The 19,713-nt window shown below is 55.5% G+C and overlaps 2 protein-coding genes across 5 annotated transcripts in view; one reads left to right on the top strand and one right to left on the bottom strand.

The window, feature by feature from the left end:
• HDAC7 (histone deacetylase 7) overlaps positions 1 to 6,858 on the top strand; it is a 36,675-nt gene extending 29,817 nt beyond the window's left edge. For all 4 annotated transcript variants that reach the window (XM_046010926.1, XM_046010927.1, XM_046010928.1 and 1 more), the window contains 7 exons: positions 231 to 350; positions 561 to 658; positions 1,858 to 1,976; positions 2,640 to 2,773; positions 3,077 to 3,161; positions 4,421 to 4,559; positions 4,714 to 6,858. In XM_046010926.1, the coding sequence (XP_045866882.1) occupies positions 231 to 350; positions 561 to 658; positions 1,858 to 1,976; positions 2,640 to 2,773; positions 3,077 to 3,161; positions 4,421 to 4,559; positions 4,714 to 4,759 (741 nt within the window). In that variant the 3' untranslated portion in view covers positions 4,760 to 6,858. The remainder of the gene's footprint in view (positions 1 to 230; positions 351 to 560; positions 659 to 1,857; positions 1,977 to 2,639; positions 2,774 to 3,076; positions 3,162 to 4,420; positions 4,560 to 4,713) is intronic.
• A 133-nt stretch (positions 6,859 to 6,991) lies between these two features.
• SLC48A1 (solute carrier family 48 member 1) lies at positions 6,992 to 14,687 on the bottom strand. The gene is made up of 3 exons (XM_046010938.1): positions 14,425 to 14,687; positions 8,800 to 8,967; positions 6,992 to 8,203 (listed from the first exon to the last, which is right to left on the bottom strand). Exons 1-3 carry the CDS (start codon positions 14,558 to 14,560, stop codon positions 8,067 to 8,069), a joined length of 441 nt encoding a protein of 146 aa, XP_045866894.1. The 5' UTR covers positions 14,561 to 14,687; the 3' UTR covers positions 6,992 to 8,066.
• Positions 14,688 to 19,713: the final 5,026 nt, after the last annotated feature.

The following is a 19,713-nucleotide window of genomic DNA, read 5'->3' as shown; positions in this document are numbered from 1 at the left end:
CCTGGTCCAGGGCTGTGTGCCCAGATGTATGCACACGGAGAAGCACAGAGAGGGCCAGAGGACTACTTGGGACAACTCAACAGTGTAGCTCTGGGAACCCCAGCCTCCTTACTCCCAGTCTAGGGTCCTGACCCTCAGACAATGGACCCTTGAAATCTCCGTGAGCTGTGCCAGCCCCCATCGGCGTGCCTTCAGGCCTTCCCTAATCTGTTGTCCATCCCCCTGCCCAGGACGTTCACCATGGCAACGGCACACAGCAGACCTTCTATCAGGACCCCAGTGTGCTCTACATCTCCTTGCATCGCCATGATGACGGCAACTTCTTCCCAGGAAGCGGGGCCGTGGATGAGGTAACTGCATGCTCCCTTCCAGCCCCGTTGGCTATGCCTGTGTCCCAACTAGCTCTGGGATCCTGGGCAGGTTGGTTAGCTTCTCTGATGCTCCCTTCCTCTATATGGAAGTGAAAAGGTCAGGCGAGCCGCTCTCGCAGTGCTGGCGTCCTGGGGTTCCTCTCCTGGGACCCTGCTCTCCTCTGGTCTCTCTTGCCTTCTGTTTTGCAGGTGGGAGCTGGTAGCGGTGAGGGCTTCAATGTCAATGTGGCCTGGGCTGGAGGCCTGGACCCCCCCATGGGGGATCCTGAGTACCTGGCCGCCTTCAGGTGAGTGCTCTTGGGGCCCAGAGGAGGTCCACTCAGCAAGGCCACTCTTTCGTGCCTCTTGTCCCAACAGTACCAGGCTGGAGGTGATGGGTTGGTTTGGCAGCCGGTCCTCATCCAGTTATTGGACATTATAAGCCAGTCCTAGGGTAGGCCTTTTAGACTGTGACAAATAAAAGGAAAGGCACTGTTACATGTGGCCTCTAGGAGCCTCCAGTCCCCATGAAAAGACAGGAGACACAGTGAAAAAGTCAGGGGTACTTTATCAAGTCACGTGTTACCCAGAGCCAATGTTGAACTGAGTGCCAGAAGATAGGCAGGGTGAAGTGAGCATAGCTGCTACATTCAGTCAAGGAAGGCTGCTTGGAGGAGGTGGGCTTTGCGCGAGAGATAAGAAATTTAAATTGTGGAGGAAGAAAGCAGATGATGTTCATATTGGGGGAGTTGCTTAAGAAAGCACATTCTAGAAAGGGCTTTGGGTTCTGTTTAGGGGCCCTTATGTTTCCCCCTGGGGTGCCTATACTCCATTTGGGAAAGGAGAACCCTGGAAGTAGGTCTCAAATACTTTTCTGGAAATAGTCTCCATGAGAGCTAATTCTGGAGAAGCCCCAGCCTGGGCTTCCTAGTGTCTGTGTGCCCTGAGCCCAGGACTTTGAAACACATCAAAATGGACCTCAGAGTTGGGTGAGGGATGGAAGGAGGCAGCTGTGGGGGGCCGGCAGGGGCAGAGGATAAGAGAATGAATCTGGGTGGCCCAGGACCTCAGCAGAGTCAGCTCTCAGGGGGCGAGAGGTGAGGTGTGGTCAACCCAGTCCGAAGTGAGTGGCAGCTGCGTCCCAGTAGTTTCAGTCCCCAAGGCTTAGTGACCTGCCCCCACTGTGGCCCTGCCCCACCGCACCCCACAGACACACACACACACACACACATGCACATATACACACACTCTTCTTTCTTCTCCTTTGGGACCCCATCACTAACTCCTTCCTGCCCCTTCCCAGTTAAGAGCTCTGGGTGGCTAAGTCCTTAGACTGTGGATATGGGTGGCCAGCCAGGTCAGAGAGGCTAGATCCACTTATCCTGCTGGGAGATTGGGTGACTTGGAGTCCCAAGAGCAGGGTACTCACGGTAAAGCTGGTAGGAAGGGGCCCATCCCTGGCAGCCCCGCACAGAGTGCTGAGCTCCTGCGTCTGGCCCCCACACAGGATGGTCGTGATGCCCATCGCCCGAGAGTTCTCTCCGGACCTGGTCCTGGTGTCAGCTGGGTTTGATGCCGCCGAGGGTCACCCAGCCCCACTGGGTGGCTACCATGTTTCCGCTAAATGTAAGGAGGGCCCGGCTCAGGGGGAGAGGTAGGGAATGAGGGCTAGGCTGGGAGGAGAGGCACTGCCCCAGTCCTGGGGAAGGTGGCAGTGGCCAGCTCAGGACCATGAGTGAGGATGGCTGTGGCAGCTGGGCCTGATGTTCCCTGGGCCCTCCTGGCCTAGCCCTGCCCAGAGCCCTTTCTCATGACCAGGTCTGTCACCACAGAAGACCTATGCTACCACCTGGGGGTGACATCTGGTCGCCAAGAAGCTTGGCCTTGGGACCCCCCCCCCCGCCCCACAGTGCAAACCTCAGTTGTGTCTCCCCAGCTGAGTTGCCAGCTTCTCCTGGAGGAGGATGGGGAGGAGCCCACTCAGCCTGCTGGGCCCCAGGGCTTGAGGGGACAGAAGGACAAGATGGTGTGACTTAGTGGAAAAGACACAAGCCCCAGGTTCCAGTCCACTTCCTGGCTGTGAACCTCATGCAAGTCCCTTAGGCCCCGCAAGCCTCGACTGGGGCCTATGGATAGGTCTGACATGGGGGACCCTGTGAAAGGCCTGGAAGGAGAGATGTGTGCATCTGAGCATCATTTATAAAAAAGGATGCCAGCAGAGAAATCTCAGAGAGGGTCCACCTCTCCTCCAGGCCTGCCTCTCCTCTTCCTCCCCACCCAACCGTCTAGGTTTTGGGTACATGACACAGCAGCTGATGAGCTTGGCGGGAGGTGCGGTGGTGCTGGCCTTGGAAGGTGGCCATGACCTCACAGCCATCTGTGACGCGTCTGAGGCCTGTGTGGCTGCTCTTCTGGGCAACAAGGTGAGCTGCCCGCCCATCTGTGTATCCATAGGGCGGGAAGTCCAGCACCCTGAGGATGGTCCCGGAGTGCAGGCAGATGGGGTGTCCCCCAGAGGGCTTGCAGATAGTGCTGGGGTGGCAGGCCTAGAACGAGGGGGACAGGGTGGGTACCCCTTCCCCAGGTCAGGTCTAAGACTAGCGTTTCCAGCCTTAGGCAGAGCCGGGAGCACGGGCATGTTTATTCCTGGAAAGCCAGAGCCATTGGGGTGGAAGATTCCTGGGCCTGTGGGTCCCTAATAGCTGACATGCTATGTTCTCTTAAAGGTGGACCCTCTCTCAGAAGAGGGCTGGAAACAGAAACCCAACCTCAACGCCATCCGCTCTTTGGAAGCCGTGATCCGGGTGCACAGTGAGTACGGAGAAAGGGTACCCGCTGATCCCAGAACCTCAGGGGTCTCCTGCCCTCAGTAACCCGTGCCCCATGACTCCCAGTGTCTGCCAGGCTGGAGTGGGCTTCCTACGAATGACCCCAATAATAACGGTGGGACTGCCTCCCTCCCCGTGAATGGGTGCTCTTGGAGCCCTCTATGGATCCAGTGGGGACTGCCTGCCTCCTCAAGACAGGACAGGCCTTCCATCCCCAGCCACAGTCCTAGGTCAAGTCCAGACCAGTAGCAATAGGCCTTTTGCCAAAAGCGCTGGTTCTTCCTTGACCCTCAGTCCTGTCCACAGCGATCTTGGGAGCTCTGCCTGTTTTGGGGGCTGGTCTTAGAATAACCCCGTATTTGGGGGTGCCTGGGTGGCTCAGAGGCTTAAGCATCCAACTCCTGATTTTGGCTGAAGTTTTTGATCCTCAGGGTCATGAGTTCAAGCGCTACATTAGACTCCACACCCGATGTGGAGCCTACTTTAAAAAAAAAAGAAGAATGTTTGGAAGACAGCTTAAATTTTCACTTGCAACTTAGCATCTATGGAACATTTTATGGGAAGACCGGGGTTCAATGCTAGGGATACAAGAACGAATAAAGTAGGTTTGCCCACATCCAGGGCCAGTAGAGGACGCATGTAGAACAGTAAAGATGGTGCTGGTACTTCGCATAGAGTCTTCACGCTGGGCCAGCCTCTGGGCTGGGCGTGTGCCGTGGACATTATCTCTTACAACAGCAGGCAGGATGCTCATGTCCGTGGCTTAGTGGGGGCAGCGGAAGCCCAGGTGGTGCGTGACCTGCTGACGGCCACCCAGAGCAGCCATGGTGGTGGTCAGCTCTCTGTGTTGTGACCTTCCCCCCTCCCCTGCCCCATCCTGTGTGCTGCGTGGAGGTACAGACCCTATCTAGGGAAGAATGGGCCCTACTGGTGCTCTTCAGAGCCCCACGCTATGGGACTGGGTCCAGGTCGGGGAACGGCCAGGGCACCTGCTAGGGCCCCCTGGTGGCCACCACGAATCCGCTCTGCTCTCCCTGGCAGGCTGCGGTGCAGGGGACGGTGAGGGAACTGAGGGTAGAGGCAGGTGAGAGCACTGATCCCCGACTGAGGAGGTGCCCGCTCCTGTCTGCGGTCGGGCCCTTGGCCTGAGAGGTCCAGCCTTATATCAGTTTAGGACGCGTGGCGTGGCTGGGGGGACGGGCCTGTTTCCCCAACCCTTTCTGACTCTGCTTCTTGCCGCAGGTAAATACTGGGGCTGCATGCAGCGCCTGGCTTCCTGTCCGGACTCCTGGGCACCCAGGGTGCCAGGGGCCGACACAGAAGAGGTGGAGGCAGTGACCGCGCTAGCATCCCTGTCCGTGGGCATCCTGGCTGAAGAGCGGTAATGCCCGGCCCCTGGCCCACAGCCTCTCCACCCCTCGAACCTTCCTGGCTCGAGGACCCCCGCGCCCAGTACAGCCACCCCAGCCTTCTCAGGCTTCCCAGCAAGCTGGGCTGAGGCCCTCTGGCAGCCCCACCCTTGTCTCTCCCCGCAGGCCTCCAGAACAGCTGGTGGAGGAGGAAGAACCAATGAATCTCTGAGGCTCCAGAAGAATGGACCTGCTGCCCACCCTGCCCTTCGGACCTGGTTCTTGTCTAGCCTCTGGCAACTGAACCCATTCCCAGGGTCTTCAGACAGCCTTCGGGCAGGTAGTCGGGGCCAGAGAACAGCCCCTTGCGGTCACCCCAAGGAGCCTGAGAAGGGCCCTGGGTCTAGGATAGGGACCAAAGAGGACCTGGAGAGGAGGCAGGCTGGGCAGCCAGCCAGGCCTTAGTAGCACTCTTTCAAAAACAGAGTCTACCCCTTTGGGGTCCAGGCCCAGGGCTGGGCCCCCATTCCTCAGGACTGCACAGAGGAGGACTAGCTCAGTCGGGCCCACCGATAACCACTATTCTTGGCTCTGTAGACCCTGGGCTTTGCACACAGCCCCAGGCTCCACACAGAAATGTGAACTTGGCCTCAGCCAGGGTGGTCCTTCCTAAGCTCTGAGGGCTGGGCTGGAGTGGGGGGAGGGGGACGGGTAGGAGGAGCCAGGGGTCCGCTATCCCTGAGTGTGGGGGCGTCCTTCTTGCCTGCTTCCTCAGATGACTCTGGAAGCTTCCTCTCCCCGCCCCCCCCCCAACCCCGCCCCACTAATGAGCAGGGAGACAAAGCTCCTTCCGAGAGAGCAGTCATCGGCAGGCCTCCCATCTGGTCCCTGCCCCCGCCAGAGGCCACCCTACGTCAACCATCTCAGTGCCCTGGTGGAGCAGACAGGTGCTCTGGGAGTTCCATGCTTCCTGAGCCAACGGTGCCAAACTCTTCATCTCCCCTCAGCGGCACAGCATGGCCGCCAGGGGCCCTTGGGTCACTGCCCCCCTCCATGAGCCTTCTCTCTTTCTGGGGTCTCCCTCACTCAGCTCTGACTCCTGCCCTACATAGGACTAGCTTGGCTGAGGGGAAAGGGGGTGGGAGAGTAGACACAAGACGTGGGGGAGGGGAGGCTGCCCTGGCAAAGTCTTCAAGGCTTCTGGGGTTCAGGCCTGGGGCCAAGAAGGAAAGTGTTTGTGTGTGTGTGTGAGAGAGAGAGGGAGAGTAAGAGTATGTATGTTTGTGAGTTAGAGAGTACGTGTGTGTGTGTGTGTGTGTGTGTGTGTTCCCCAGGACTACCATACCCTGTGTATGTATGCATGTTTTTGTAAAAAAGAGAAAAAAAAAAAAGAAAAAAATGGAAAAAAAAATCTGAACAATAAATGTTTTATTTGCTTTAACGGTGCCTGTGGAGGGGCCTCTGGGGATGAGGAGTGTACTGTGGGCGTCGGGCTATGTAGGGGCGAGCGGCGGGTGTTCAGCTGTACAGCACAGCATGCGTCCCATTTGATGTGGTAAAGGGACCCGGCTGGGCTGCGGGCCAGTCCCCCTCCAGCTCCTTGCCCTCCTGTGGGCAGCGCCCTTGCAGGAAGAATCCATTCTGAACACATCCCGGCTGGCCCCTGCTTGTCCCCCTTCGGGGTCGTAAAGGCAGCAGCTTTGGGCTGTGTCCAGAGACAGAACGCCCATTGAGAGGGCGGGGGTATAGAGACGCAGCCCCAGAAGGCCTCCCCAGAGAGCGGTGAATCAGACCTCTCTGGGTTCAAGTCCCAGCTGGGAGCTCAGGTAAGTCACGTCACCTCCTGGGGCCTCTGTTTATCAGTTAAAGGCTCCAGAAATAGACACTGTTTATGGTCCCTTCCCGCTCGAATGCATCATGACTTCTTAACAGGTAGTGGGCCCAGGAGAGACCATGCGCGAGGCAGCAGGCTGGGACTAGCTCATCCAGTCACCAGAGAGGAAAGTGCCAGGCTGCCAGCGCCGGTCTTTCTAGTTCCGAGCCAGTAGGAGTAGCAACCTCATCACCTCAGACCTGGCTCCAAGCCCTCAGCTGGGGAGAGCATGAAGGGAAGCAGGTTCGCCTCCTTCTCGTCTGTCCTGGTCTCTTGGGTGACACACTAAATGTCACCAGTGGTGCTGTACTGAGGCTGTGCCTCTGAGCACCCTTGCTCTGACCGGCATGGCCTGAGAGTCAGGCTGCTGGGCTCTCCTATGCCAAGAGCGGCCAGAGGGAGAGGGCCTCCAGCCCGAGTCAGTGGTCTCGCCTCTGCCTTCCAGGGCACAAGGTGAGCTAAGGAGACGGTCTCCTGAGACACCTCCAGACTGGCCACCACCACCCTTCCCACTGGCCACTCCCACAGCACCGGCCCCACACCCCCAACTCCTCAAAAGAGTCCTCCACCACAAGAGACCACCAGAGGCTGTTGGGTACAAATGGCCGCTGTATTTCTGCTAAAGTGACAGTGACACAGATAAGGCAAAAGAGCTGAAGGGCAGGACATACCAGGGGGGAAAAGGGCAGACCGTGCAAAATGGCAACCTAACGTAAAAAGGTGTATGTAACAATAGTTCCCTCCTGAGTTAGTGAGCCCTTGTGCCCGTGTATAGGCAGAAAAGCAGATTTTGTCCTTCAGAAGGGAGATTTTCAAAGACGAGAGCTCTAGGCAAAGGGCAGTGAGTGGGGGAGTAGAGGACTATCTCGTGGCCAGGGGTGACGCCTGTGAGAAGTAATGGAAATACAGGGCTGTGGGTGCATGGACACAGATCTGCGGGGCTCCCTCCAGCCTGCACCATGCTGCCCCCTTGCCCAGAGTCCTTTTGGGGGCAGGGCACCTTCCCCAGACGCCTAGTCTGGCCTTGCTTAGGGAGTCCTGCTTCGGGGTGTGTGGTGTGGTGAAGGAGATGACTGGCTCCAGCACACTCATGGGACACCAGCCCTGGGCCAGGAGAGGGACATTCAACTCTCCACTCAGGTCCCCAGGCCTTGGGAAAAGAGAGCCAAGTGTTGCCATCCCTGGGACTGAGGGGTTAACCTACCTGACTCTCAAAGGACAACAGGATGGGGGGTTGGGGTTGGGTTGGGAGGTCTCCCGTAGAGACCCCTTACTTGACCTGACTCCCAGGTTCTCAGCCCAGCCTGAGGGAGAGTGCCCCTAGGCAGAGGTCAAGGCTCACTGCCCTACCCCTCACTCACTGCCCTGGCCCTGCTTACGAAGATTCCTCACTGAGTGCTAAGAAAATGGATCCATCTGAAAAGGTCTAGAGCAGCCCTCCAGCCAGGCCGATGAGGAGCAACATGGCAGGAAGGACCCCTTAACACTGCACCCAGGTGTCCCACAAAGGGGACAGGACAGCTTCCTAGGAGACCGCAGTCCTCTTGCAGTGTTTCTTCTGCCGCAGATCCAGGGTTTCCAGGGGGTGCAGCAGGCCTGCCCAGTGTCTCAGAGGCTAAGTCCAAGTCCTGAGGACCCCCAGGGTATAGAAGCCTCACCCCGTGGGTCAGAAATCGCTGAGGATGCTGATGTCGGCGAAGTCAGCCCGGTAGCGATGGGCGTAAAGGCTGAGCAGGAAGGCCCACTTGAAGGAAATGAAGCTCCAGACACAGGAGAGGTAGTAGCTGTTGGGGTCCATGAGGCCTGCAGGGGGGAGGAACCCCACGGTGACTTGAGAGGGCTTTGCCCTGGACCCCTTCCACCATGCCACAAGCCCAGGGCCACCCCTCCCCACCAGGGGAAGTGGAATGTGATAAGCACTTCTAGAGCATTTGGGGTTTGCAGGCAGGAGGCCGTGGGGCTGAGGGAAGGTCAGAGCTGGCCAATCCCAGCTCTGTATCACCTACTCTGCCCTTCTACATTGACCCTGGGCCTGCTGGAAGCTTTAGACTCCTTAGGGGCAGGAAGGGCCTTTGCTTACTTGCGGGCCGCAGCCACCAGGGGGCGCTCCCATCCCAGAGCTGGGCAAAAGGACCAACCCCCAGAGCTAATAAAAACTGCCCACTGCCGACCTGCAGAGCCCACCCAGCTCAACACCTCCCACGCATTTCAGTGAACCCTTCCAACCCGAGGGGAGGGGGTCGTCTAGGTACTGCTTTCCCCTCACCGAGAAAACCTAGGCATGAACAGGTTAAGTGGGCTGCCCAGGCTCCCTGGACGTAAGCTTTGGAACCAGGACCAGAATCCTTCTAAGTCCCTCAGGGGCCCTCCCACGCCCTTCCCTCCCTGACCGCCCTCACTCTGGTGTCGGGTGACAGCCAGCACAAGGAAGGTGCAGAAGGTGGCAACGGACACTGCCGAGAAGAGGACGCCCACGAAGAAGAAGCCACGCAGTCCCTTGAGCCAGGTCCTCCAGTAATCCTGCATGTACATCACGTGCGTCACCAGCACCCACAGGGCCAGCACACCTGCGGGGACAGACCCATCATCCGAGGGAGCGGCCCTTCCCCTGCCTCCTCCTCACCCAGCCTCCAGCCCGGGGACCCCAGGGACCTCCATGGACCCTTTGGCCCCATGGACCAGTGCTGTTTGCATAGTAATACTAAGGTAATGTTGGCCTTCCACTTTCATGGCTTTCTGACCCCAGAGTGGAATGTTCTGGAGGCTACAAGGCCTCCGGCATCACCAACTTGAATGCTAAAGTAGATATGAGAATCTACCGTCTTCTGTTAAGCCAGATGTTAAAGTGATTTGCAAAGATAGGAAACCATGCCATTCTTTCCCCTCATTTTTTTGTTTTAAAAAATCATGACTATTTCTTAACACAAATATGTTATTTATGCTAACACAATGTTATTTTTCATATTACTTTAAAATGCTTGTAATGAGCACTGAGTATTATAGAAGACTGATGACTCACAGACCTCTAACCCTGAAATAAATACATTATATGTTAATTAATGGAATTTAAATTTAAAAAATAAATTTAAAGAACTTTTTAAAAAAACGTTATAAAACAAGCAGAAAAATTAGGACACTGGATATTTGATGACAATAAACAACAACTGAAATGTTTAGATTAAAAAAATAAAACGCTTGCCAATGTGTCCTAATTTCTGGTATGATATGCATCGAGAGATATAACCCACAAACAAGATTTCTTTGGGGTGTCACTACTTTTCAAGCATGTGAAGAGGTCCAGGCATCAGAAGGTTTGGGAATCACTGCAGTCGGGCCTGCCTTCCAGAACCTGCTACCACCTACCGAGGGCCCTCCCACCCCTCCGAGGCCTGTGGCTGGGCTTCAGGCCTGTGGGGCACTTTCAGAACTCTGTGGGTTGCTTCTGCAGAGTGAAGAGGCCCAGCAGTGAGACCCCCCCCAAGGCCACCCAGCACCCAAGTGGCCCTCTTACTCTTGACCATGTCACTCCCTCTGGTTTGCTGAGAGGGCAGGCCAGATGCCCCCAGCCTCTCCAGGGCCTGCCCTCTGGGCCTGGCCGGGCACTTCCCCAGATGCCAGCTGCTGCTCAGCAGATACAATGAGTGCCCTTGGTGCCAGGCCGTGCCTGCCGGCGCAGCCCCAGGAGTGGGACAACTATCAGTCGCACTGGCAAGGGCCCACAGCAGGGCCACAGGTCCCTGAGAGGAAGGAATGAGGAAAGAGGCAGAGCCACGGGGAGACGTTTCCAGCAGGCAACCAGCCGCACACCCTACAGGCAGAGGAGCATCTGGGTGTCGGAAGGGCAGGCATCTGGTTGGGGAAAGTGGTTCTCTTGAGCAAGGGCAAGAAGGACGGGAAGTGGACGGGAGATGGGGGCGGGAGCGTGCTTTGACTGGGTCTGTAATATTTTATTTCTTAGACTGAGTGCTAAGTATAAGGGGGTTCATGAAATCATCTAACCTTTTTTATATGCCCAAGAGATCTCTCTCTCTCTCTCTCTCTCTTTGAAGTTAGGAGGGAAAAGAGGCTGGCGGGGCGGAGGGCATGGTCACAGAACTAGGCTCTGGTTATCAGCTCGGCAGCTGTCACAATTTGGGCAGCCTGGCGTGGGACACAAAACCACGGGACTGTGAGCCAGGAAGTCTGGGGCCTGGCACTGCTGTGCTGCTTGTGACCTCTCAGAGCCTTGGTGTTTCCGTCTGGAAAATGGGTGAGCCCAAGGGTCCTGTCAGCTTGGAAACTCAGCCACTCCCACCCTAGTGAGGGCTCAGCCCTGCCAGCCGCCCACCCCCCACCTCCTGTCCCACCCTCTTTGACCCAAGCTCTCCCAGCTCTGCCCCTCCTTCTGTGGGGGGTCTGGGGCCCGCAACATGGGTTCCGCCACTCCTGAAATTAGGGTGAACTGGGACAAGCGTCTTTCCATCCCCGCCCAGACAGGAAGCCAGAGCAGGCCAGAGGTGGGCAGAAATATGATCTCCCGGCTTTTCCGCTTACACCTTACACGATCTAGAGCAGGTGCCCAGAAGCATTTCCCAGACCTCTCACGTGCATCCCAAGTGTTCATCTGGGGATGGTGTGTGAGTCCTTAAAGGGCTCCAGGAAGAAGGCATGTTGTTCCTGAGTGCATCCCAGGACAGTCAGATGGGCGTCTGTCTGGGACAGCGCCACCTGCCCTCTGTCTGCTCAATACTCCACGGAGGGCCTGGAGTGGCATGGAGGGGCTGGATAGGATGAGCTCGGAGATCCTCCACCACCCGAAGATCCTGGAGCCAGCTTAGGAGAAAAATAAGGAGGGCAGAGTAATTCCTCTGTGACTCAGCAATTTCTGGGTTAGGAAATGCTGAAATGGGGGCCTGTGGAAATGCCATGTGTTGGTCTACTGGCCGGCTGCAGGAGTGCCCCCAGACACCCCCCCCACCCCCGCCGCCATACACCCACATGCCAAAAAGGGCTAGGAGAAGGAAGATGGCCATTTTGGGTGTCCCGGGTACTAGTTCTTTGTTAATAAGCAGGCCCAACCTTAACTACCTCTCACTTCCCCTGTGCATAGGCCTTGCCTCCAGATAAACACAAGCCACTTCTGGAAGCAGGTCCATTCTTACACACCCGGGCTCCCACCGCTGTCCTTGGACCAGGGAGCTCCCCCAAGGTGGTCAGTGAGGGAGCAGGACCCCCCAACTGGTCCCCTCCCACATCTCAGGCAGGAAGCAATTGTCTCTCAGCTTTACTCTCTTCCTGAGGACACTCTGGGCAGGATGGTCAGTTCCCCAGGCCCACCCAGCTGCACGCTCACCCTCGCCCCCCACCCCACCGCACCACTTCAAGGAGCAGAGCCCTTGCTCCACTGGGGGCTCGCAGCTGGCAGGCCAAGGGCAAGGAAGGGTCGGAACTGGCCAGTGAGAGTACCACCAGGGGCTGGGATGGAGATGAGGAGCTGGGAGGAGGACAGAGGGGCCCACAGAGAAACTCAGACAGGTGGGACCCCAGGGTCAGGGCCCCAGTCTGTTCATGAACCTCTGCCCTCTACACCAGCCTGGGGAAAAGCCAGGCCCCGAGCCCCAGGGCTCCTCTCACTCCCAGGTCATGTGGGAAGAACATAAAGCCACTTAGACTCCTGGGGCAAATTTTTCAATTCTTTTCCCCTTTCCTTGGTCTACTAGACCTGGAACAAGAGTCTGGGTTTCCCCAGGATTCCCAGGGCAAAACCATATTCTCTGCAACTGCCTTTCCTCCAAGCCACTTCTTGCCAGATACCCGCCAGGATGGGAGACAGTGCATCTCCGCCCATGGCCTCTGGGGCCCCAGGGCTGACACTCCCTTAGAAACTAGCACCCCCATTAGCCTGGTATGCAGAGGAGAAGGAGCCTGCTGGGGCTGCCCTCTGGTGACTCAGCAGTTTCTGGGCTAGAAAATGCTGAGTCAGAAGTGGGGTGCTCACAAGTCAGTAAATCTGCTGATGCTTCCCCCCCAAAGAGGAAGAAGGCTGACTGGCTACAGACTTTCTCAGAACCCACTGGAGGTGGGGAGGGCTGGTGGCTCTGACCTGGCCAGTCCTCCGCCTGCCCGAAGACCCACCACTGCCAAGCAGCATGGCTCATCCTTTGCCACCTCCCTGTCGTCCACAAGCCTGGACTGCCTGGGAGGCCCCAGGCCCTGCTCCAGCTGCTGCTGCCCGTGCTTCTCTCCCTGCAGGCAGCTGCACAGCTGGCCTGCCTCAGAGGCTGAGGGAAGCCTTCAGGGAGGGAGAGAGGGCAGGGTTCAGGTCAGAGGGAAAGCCCACACTCCCTGGAGCCCAAGTTACAGGGCCTCTTCCACAGCCCCCTGAGAGGCAGCTGTGGGATGATCGCTGCAGAGTGTTCTAAACTGTCCCTGGAGGGGGTCCCCGAGATCACCTCTTTCAGTGGTGTCTCCTCCCACTTCTTACAGATGAGGAAACTGAGGCCCAAGAGGCCTCAGCTCCACTCAGCTCCACCGGGCTCAGCTCCTCTGGACCAGACTCTAACAACACCAGCTCGGATCCCAGGGACAGCCCTCCTTCCTCTGACCCCACCAGCCCCTCCATCTCAGGGGTCACTGTGGCCACAGGCCCTCGCTGGAAGACACCTCCTTCCCAGGAACAAACACACAAAACTGCAAGGAACAGAGCAGCTGGACGGGGGCAGAGGGGAGCCAGGGGTGTGTAGAGAACTGAGCAATGTTGGGCTGGCTGCCTCCAGGGAGGCCAGGAACCCACAGGTGGGGGCCATCTAGGCAGGCCTGAGAGCAGCCCAGCCAGGGTGCCCACCAAGGACTCTGTGGGCCATTGCTCAGGCTGCAGCTCTGTATGCCCCTCTATTAAGGCAGAAACCCCACCTCCCGTTCCTTTTCTATCCAGGGACAGCCCTCAATAGGCTTGGTGGCAACGACTAAGTCTAGTTTCTTTCAGTGAGTACACCTACAGCTCTCTGGGGCAGAGGATTTTAGGAATGGAATGAGATCACCATACGTAAAAGTAATATCCTTACACGTATTTTTTTCCAAAGTTCTTCCCCACCCCCCCACACTGTTTCGTGTAGCTGTGTAGCCCTGAGCAAGCAATTTATTTACTCTTAGCTTCAGTTCAATCCTTGTCTGTGAAATGGGCACAATAATAATGCCCACTGCATAGGACTAACGTAAAGATGAAACAAGATGACAGAAACACTGCTTAACACGGTGACTGACACACAGAAAGTATTCAGAAAAAATGTTGGCGAGTAGGAATAATATGTTTTGTCTTCACACGGATTCTGCAACCCAGAGAGGTTCACTGGGTGTCTGCAGGTGCACAGTGAAGACACAGCATTGGTGAGGATCCTGTCTCCAGCAGCAACCTGACGCTCTCGCTCTAACACTCGCCTCCCCTCTGCTCTTTAAAGCCCAGAAGAGGCACCAACACAGGCTTCAGCAGACCTCGGCCGAGGAGCCACAGCGGAGGGGTGGCAAAGAGACACCGTGGTGGGAAGAAAATGTCCACTTTCTGCCCGATTCCCTCGCGCGGTTCCCCCCTCCCCGGGCTCGGCTGAGGGCTCTGCTGGAGGTGGGGTCCGCGCTGGCGGGAGGAGATGGGCTTCCCCAGGACCCCCCCGGCCCTCTCGGCTTACTCCTCCTCTGCCTCACCCAGCCCCCAGGGAAGGGGCGCGAGCGGAGGGTGGCAGGCCGGCGGGCGCGCAGGGAGGACGCTGTCACCGGGCGGCTGGGCCGGCGGCGCGGCAGGCGGGTGCCAACGGCAGTGGCGGCGGGGGGCGGGCGGGCATCCGTTCCTGCAGGCGCCCGTGCCCGCGCGGGGCCTGCGCTTCCCACGGACGCTTTTGGATAAACAGCCTCCCCCGCCCCGGTCCCCGGGGAAGCGCCGCCCGCTAGGAGCCTCCCGGAGCAGCCGGCAGCGCCTCCCAACGCCGCGCGCCCATAGCCGGGACCACGCGCCCCTCCCCCTCCCCGGCCAACCCCCGCGCGCCCCGGCGTACCTGCGAGCCCCCCCATGGCCGCCGTCCCCGGCTGTCTGTACACCACGGTCCAGACGAGGAAGATGGAGAAGCCGGCCGCGGAGCTGAGGCCGGAGTAGGCGGCGCGGAGGCCGAGCTGCAGGCGGGACGGGGCCATGGGGCTGCGGGCGCGGGGCGGGGAGGGCGAGCGCCGCGACAGTCACAGGTGCAGGGCCGGAGCCTGGGCGCGAGCCGGGAGCCGGGAGCCGGGAGCCGCCGGCCGCCCCGCGCTCCGCCCCCGGCCCGCCCCCCGCGCCGCGGGCACAGCGCCCTCCCCGGCCGGAGGCCGCCCGCGCCCGGAACCCGCGCTGCGCTGCGGGAGCTTCGCCAAGTGAGGTCCTGGGGCCGCCCGGTTGTTTGGGGGTGCCTGGGGAAAAAAAGTCACGTTCCCGGGCTCATCCTCAGACTTACCCTGTCGGGACATTCGGGGCTGGACAGGGCCCGGAAATCTACATTTACACAAGTCAGGAGCGGTGAGGACTGCAAAATTTTTCTCTCTGAACACAATTCTCTTTTCAAATGTAAATTTCTCGTTAAAAATTAAGATGTAAAAATTGAGAAACATGCAAATACAGAGTGAATAGGATTCCCTCCACCCTGTCCCTTTCAACCAGGTGCCCTCCCTCAGAGGTTGTGCGCATCTCAGAGGATTCTCCATACTGACATTTGAGAACCCCTGCGCTCTGACCATCACCTCCTAACCTCAAACCCTTCACCGGCGCTGACAGTTTCCCCTTCCTTTCACGGCCATAAGCTTCACCCCCACCCCAAATCCCTACCAAACATCACTCCCACTCTCAGAATCTATAGCAAGAGTATAATTGAGCTTCCCCTGTGAGCCCGGCTTCCTTCTGGGAGCTGGGAGGGAAAGTCGAACATAACACAGAGCCTCCAACCACGTATAATCTAGTTGGGGAGGCCCATCATCACATCCCTGCACAAAATAAGCAGCCAGTATCCCTGTTAGTTTCTTTTTGTGGCTCTAACAAATCACCACGAATCTAATGGCTTGAAACAACAAATATTTATTCTCCCACAGTTCTGCAGGTGAGGAGTCCAACAATGAATCTCACTGGGCTAAAACCAAGGAGATGGCAGGGCTGCCCTGCTTCTGGAGGCTGGAGGGGAGAATCAGCTTCTTTTGCTTTTCCACGTTCTATAACCACCCACATTCCTTGACTCATGGCCCTCTTCCTTCATCTTCAAAGCTAACAATCACATTACCCTGACCTCTGCTACTGTTGTCACACCTTCTCCACCAATGACTCTGCTCCCTCCCACTTCCCTCCTAAGGACACTTGTGACTAAGAATCTGGATGATCTGGGGCACCTGGGTGGCTCAGTCGGTTAAGCATCAGACCCTTGGTTTCGGCTCAGGTCATGATCTCAGGTCAGGGTCTTGAGATTAAGTCCCGAATGGGGCTCTGTGCTTGAGATCCTCTCTCCCTGCCCCGCCCAGCCAAGTGCAGTCTCTCTCAATTAAACAAACAAACAAACAAACAAATAAATAAATAAATAAAATCTTAAAAGAAAAAGAACCCAGATAATCCAAGCTAATTTCTCCACTTCCTTAACTTAATCACATCAGCAAAATTTCTTTTGCCATTATGACAACATATTCACAAATTTTGGAGATTGGGACATGGATATCTTAGGGAGGCATTATTCTGCCTACCACAACCTTCTAGAATGTAAACTCTATGAATAAGGACTGTGCCACTTTCATTCACATGGACACCTACAAGGGTTCTTGGCACCTAGTAGCCCCCTATTGAACATTGAGGAATAGGTGAAAGCAGTGAATGGGGTAAGCACTAAATAATGATAAAGGTGATCGTTATAGGAAGTCCAGGCAGGACAAGATGAATTGCCCAGGGAGTCATATAAAGCTGTGTGAACCATACTTGCCTCACTTCAGAATAGTCTGGGAGCTTCTCAAACAAAGAAACAAAGAAACAAACAAAAAACCCAGACTCCATCCATGGCTTCTTAAATTTGAATCTTTGAAGTGTATTTTTTATGCGGGCTCCATCCCCAGACCCTGGGATCATGACCTGAGCTGAAGACAGATGCTTAACTGACTGAGCCACCCAGAGGTCCTTCAGAAGTGTATTTTTGAATGAGAATTAATTTTCATGTGATAAGCTCATCACTCAGCCCTTCTTCGGGAGTCGGTGATGCAGTCAGAGAAGGGAGTCAGCTCCATGGATCAGAGTACCCTGCCACAGATGACTTTAGTGCTGGCTGGGCTGGGCTAACACACCAGGTGGTGGGAACGGCACGTGTGCGGCCCAGAGGGAAGAAATAACATGGCAGATTTGGGGAAACCGTAAAATAGTTTGTGGCCTGTGGGTGGAATGGTGGATTTTGAAGTTAGAAAGATTCTGAACATAAAGGGCCTTTGTGCTCTGCTAAGGGGAGGGAAGTAAGAGCTCTTTTCTAGAAATGTGGCCAGTGTAATAGCATGAGGACCAGCTGCGCATGACAAGACTAGAAGCGGAGAGCTCATTCGGACAAGACCTTCCCCTTGCTGTGCCTTAGCAACCTCATCTGTAAAATGGGGACAGCAGAGATCTTGACTTCCGGTGTTCTGCTGAGGAGTCGGTGCTTAGAAGCATGCCTAGCACATAGTAGGTGCTCAGTAAGTATGATTAGCTACAGTACTGCAGCTGCCGCAGCAAGAGATGGGGGAATCCTGAAAGGGGGTTCCGCTGAGAGAGTGAAAAGGGAAAAGAGGGTACTGATTCAATAGATATTGAAGCTATTTGAACCTTAACGGTCATATAGAAATTAATTATCTGGGCAGACAGAAACGAGGGGAGTGAAAATATTCTGAGTGTACATAGTGGGAATATTGGAGAGCAGCAAGCAAAGGCGTCGCTCTGCAGTAGGAGATCGTACAAGACATTAAGGAGAAATAATTACCTAACTGTAGCTGGCCCAGGTCGTCCAGAAAGGTTAGGAGCAAGCTGAACCTTCTTCTTGATTGTGAAGGTAATATGGAGCCGTTGGAAGATTTTATACTCAGATGGGGTCGCCACTTACTCAACAGTGTGACCCTAGGCAGGTTCCCATAACTCAACAGAACTTTCTAACTTTCTGCCAAGAAACTACTCCAGGTCTGTGCTCTCCAAAATGGTACCTGCTACACAGGTGTGGCTACTGAGTACTTGGTACAGGGCTAGTGTGACAGAGGAGCTGAATGTTTAATAGTTTTTAATTTTAATTTTTAAATTTAATTTTCATTTTAATTTAGATAGCCACAGGTAGCTAATGGCTACTGCGATAGCATGGGAAGCTCTCGGGCCCCCGTTGCTCTGCGTGTAAAATGGGAAGGATGGTAACACTTAGTAGGCTTGTTATAACGATTGAGACATGTAGACATACTGCAATTAGAGCACTCAACCCAACTTGTCATCCGATAAGTTATTTTCGCTATTCTTAAGATGGTTATTATTGTCCTCATTGAACAGGAGTAGCAGGAAATAAGCCATGTCTTAGGAAGACTACCCAGACTGTGATGTCCAGCTTGGATCTGACAGGAAAAGACAATTGTAGAACAGAAAGCACTAAGGAGACTAGTCCAGTGGTAAGGTGTGGGATCACTAAGGTCCTATCTGGAGAAAGGCCATGACAGTGGGAAAGAACGGAAGGATTTCTGTTGTGTTCTGCAAAGCACAGGAGTGTGCCCACATACACGTCTTCCCACATCAGCTTCCTTTCCGAGGTGCTTTCAGAGAGCACATTCCCGTCCCAACCCAAGACAGACACCGCTGCGCGCTCCTTGCTCACTAATGCTCACCATTAGGGACTCTTCTTCTGGAACATCACCCATTAAATTTGAACTTGGAACACTTCCCAGTGTCCTTGCAGTGAGACTGATGCCACAGGATTGAGTTCTGAACAATGGAATCAAAGCGGAAGCAATGTGTATCTTTTCCAGGCCAGATCCATAAAAATCTTCCTGTGTACCCCCAATTCCCTATTTCCAATCCGTCAGGATTTCGGGGGCCAATGAAGGTGGTGGACCCACATGCTGGAAGGAGCTTGGGACTCCTGAATGAATGGAACAAAACTACTCACTCTGTCCCCATGGAACTGTAATGCGAGTGAAAAATATAGCTTTGTTGTGCTAAACCACTGAGATCTGCGGGTTGTTTGTTACAGCTAACCTGATTACCTTAAGACACCACCCCCATCCCATTGCAGGTCATGTAAACAGATCCCATATGGCTAACTCCGTCTGAACTACCCGGCCCTCAGGAATCACTTTCAAATTGGGCCCCACCAATATTAAGACAGACTCTCCTACCTGCAGGCATCTTGCCTCCCAAGACATTCCTTCCTCACTGCCCCAAAGCAGGCACATTCCAGACACACATCTCCCCCAACACTACGTCAAGGATAACCCCACTGAGCTGTATTCGGGTTGACTGAGTTTATTGGACTCGCCAGGGCTTCCTCCTCTCTGCTCCTTACTCCCCACACAGAGGGATCTCGAATGCCTTCTGAGCATGTCCTTGTTTACTGTGGCTCCAGCCCCAAACCCCAGCATCATTTCTGAGTCCTCTCTTTCCTTCCTCCCCACATCCAATACATTGTCATTCAGAGGGGTCTGCCCTGTCCTTCTTCACCTTCTCCCTGTCACCACTCTAGTCCAGCCACCACCATCCCCACCTGCCCACTGGCAAGGGTCACTGGCAAGGTCAGATCTAACCTGGACATCACAGTCTCAGTAATCCTCCTAAGACTTGGGTTCTCTTCCTTCCAGCCCATTCTCCAGCCAGCAGCTGGCATGATCTTTTAACCATAACAAGCAGAACATGGCACTCTCCTGCTTAATTCCTCCGTGAGCTTCCCATCTCTCGTGGAGGAAACTGATCGGGCCTTGCCAACTCCAACTACTCTGACCGGTCATCCCGATTCCGGCACACAGGCCTTCTCTCTGTTTCTTGAATGTGCCAAGCTTGTGCCTGCCCCAGGGTTTTTGGACTTCAGGCCTAGAAATCCCTTCTCTGAGTGTCTAGAAGATGGATTCCTCCTTCTCATTCATCAGCTCAGACTCTACTTCCTCCGAGAGGCAATGCTGTCCTCCCTCTCTCAAGTACCGTCTGCCACCTGGTTTTATGTTTTTCATGGTACCTATCACTATGTGAAATTGTGTTTGTCTACCCTTGTAGGCCTCCACTTCTCCTACCCCTTCGGAATATGACCTCCAAGGGCTTTATTTGATAGGGTCCGACTCCCCTTGGTTTGCCCAGGGCTGTCCTA

This window comes from Meles meles, chromosome 7, assembly GCF_922984935.1.
Source record: "Meles meles chromosome 7, mMelMel3.1 paternal haplotype, whole genome shotgun sequence".
NCBI lineage: Eukaryota > Metazoa > Chordata > Mammalia > Carnivora > Mustelidae > Meles > Meles meles.
This window is presented reverse-complemented; position numbering and strand designations above follow the sequence as displayed.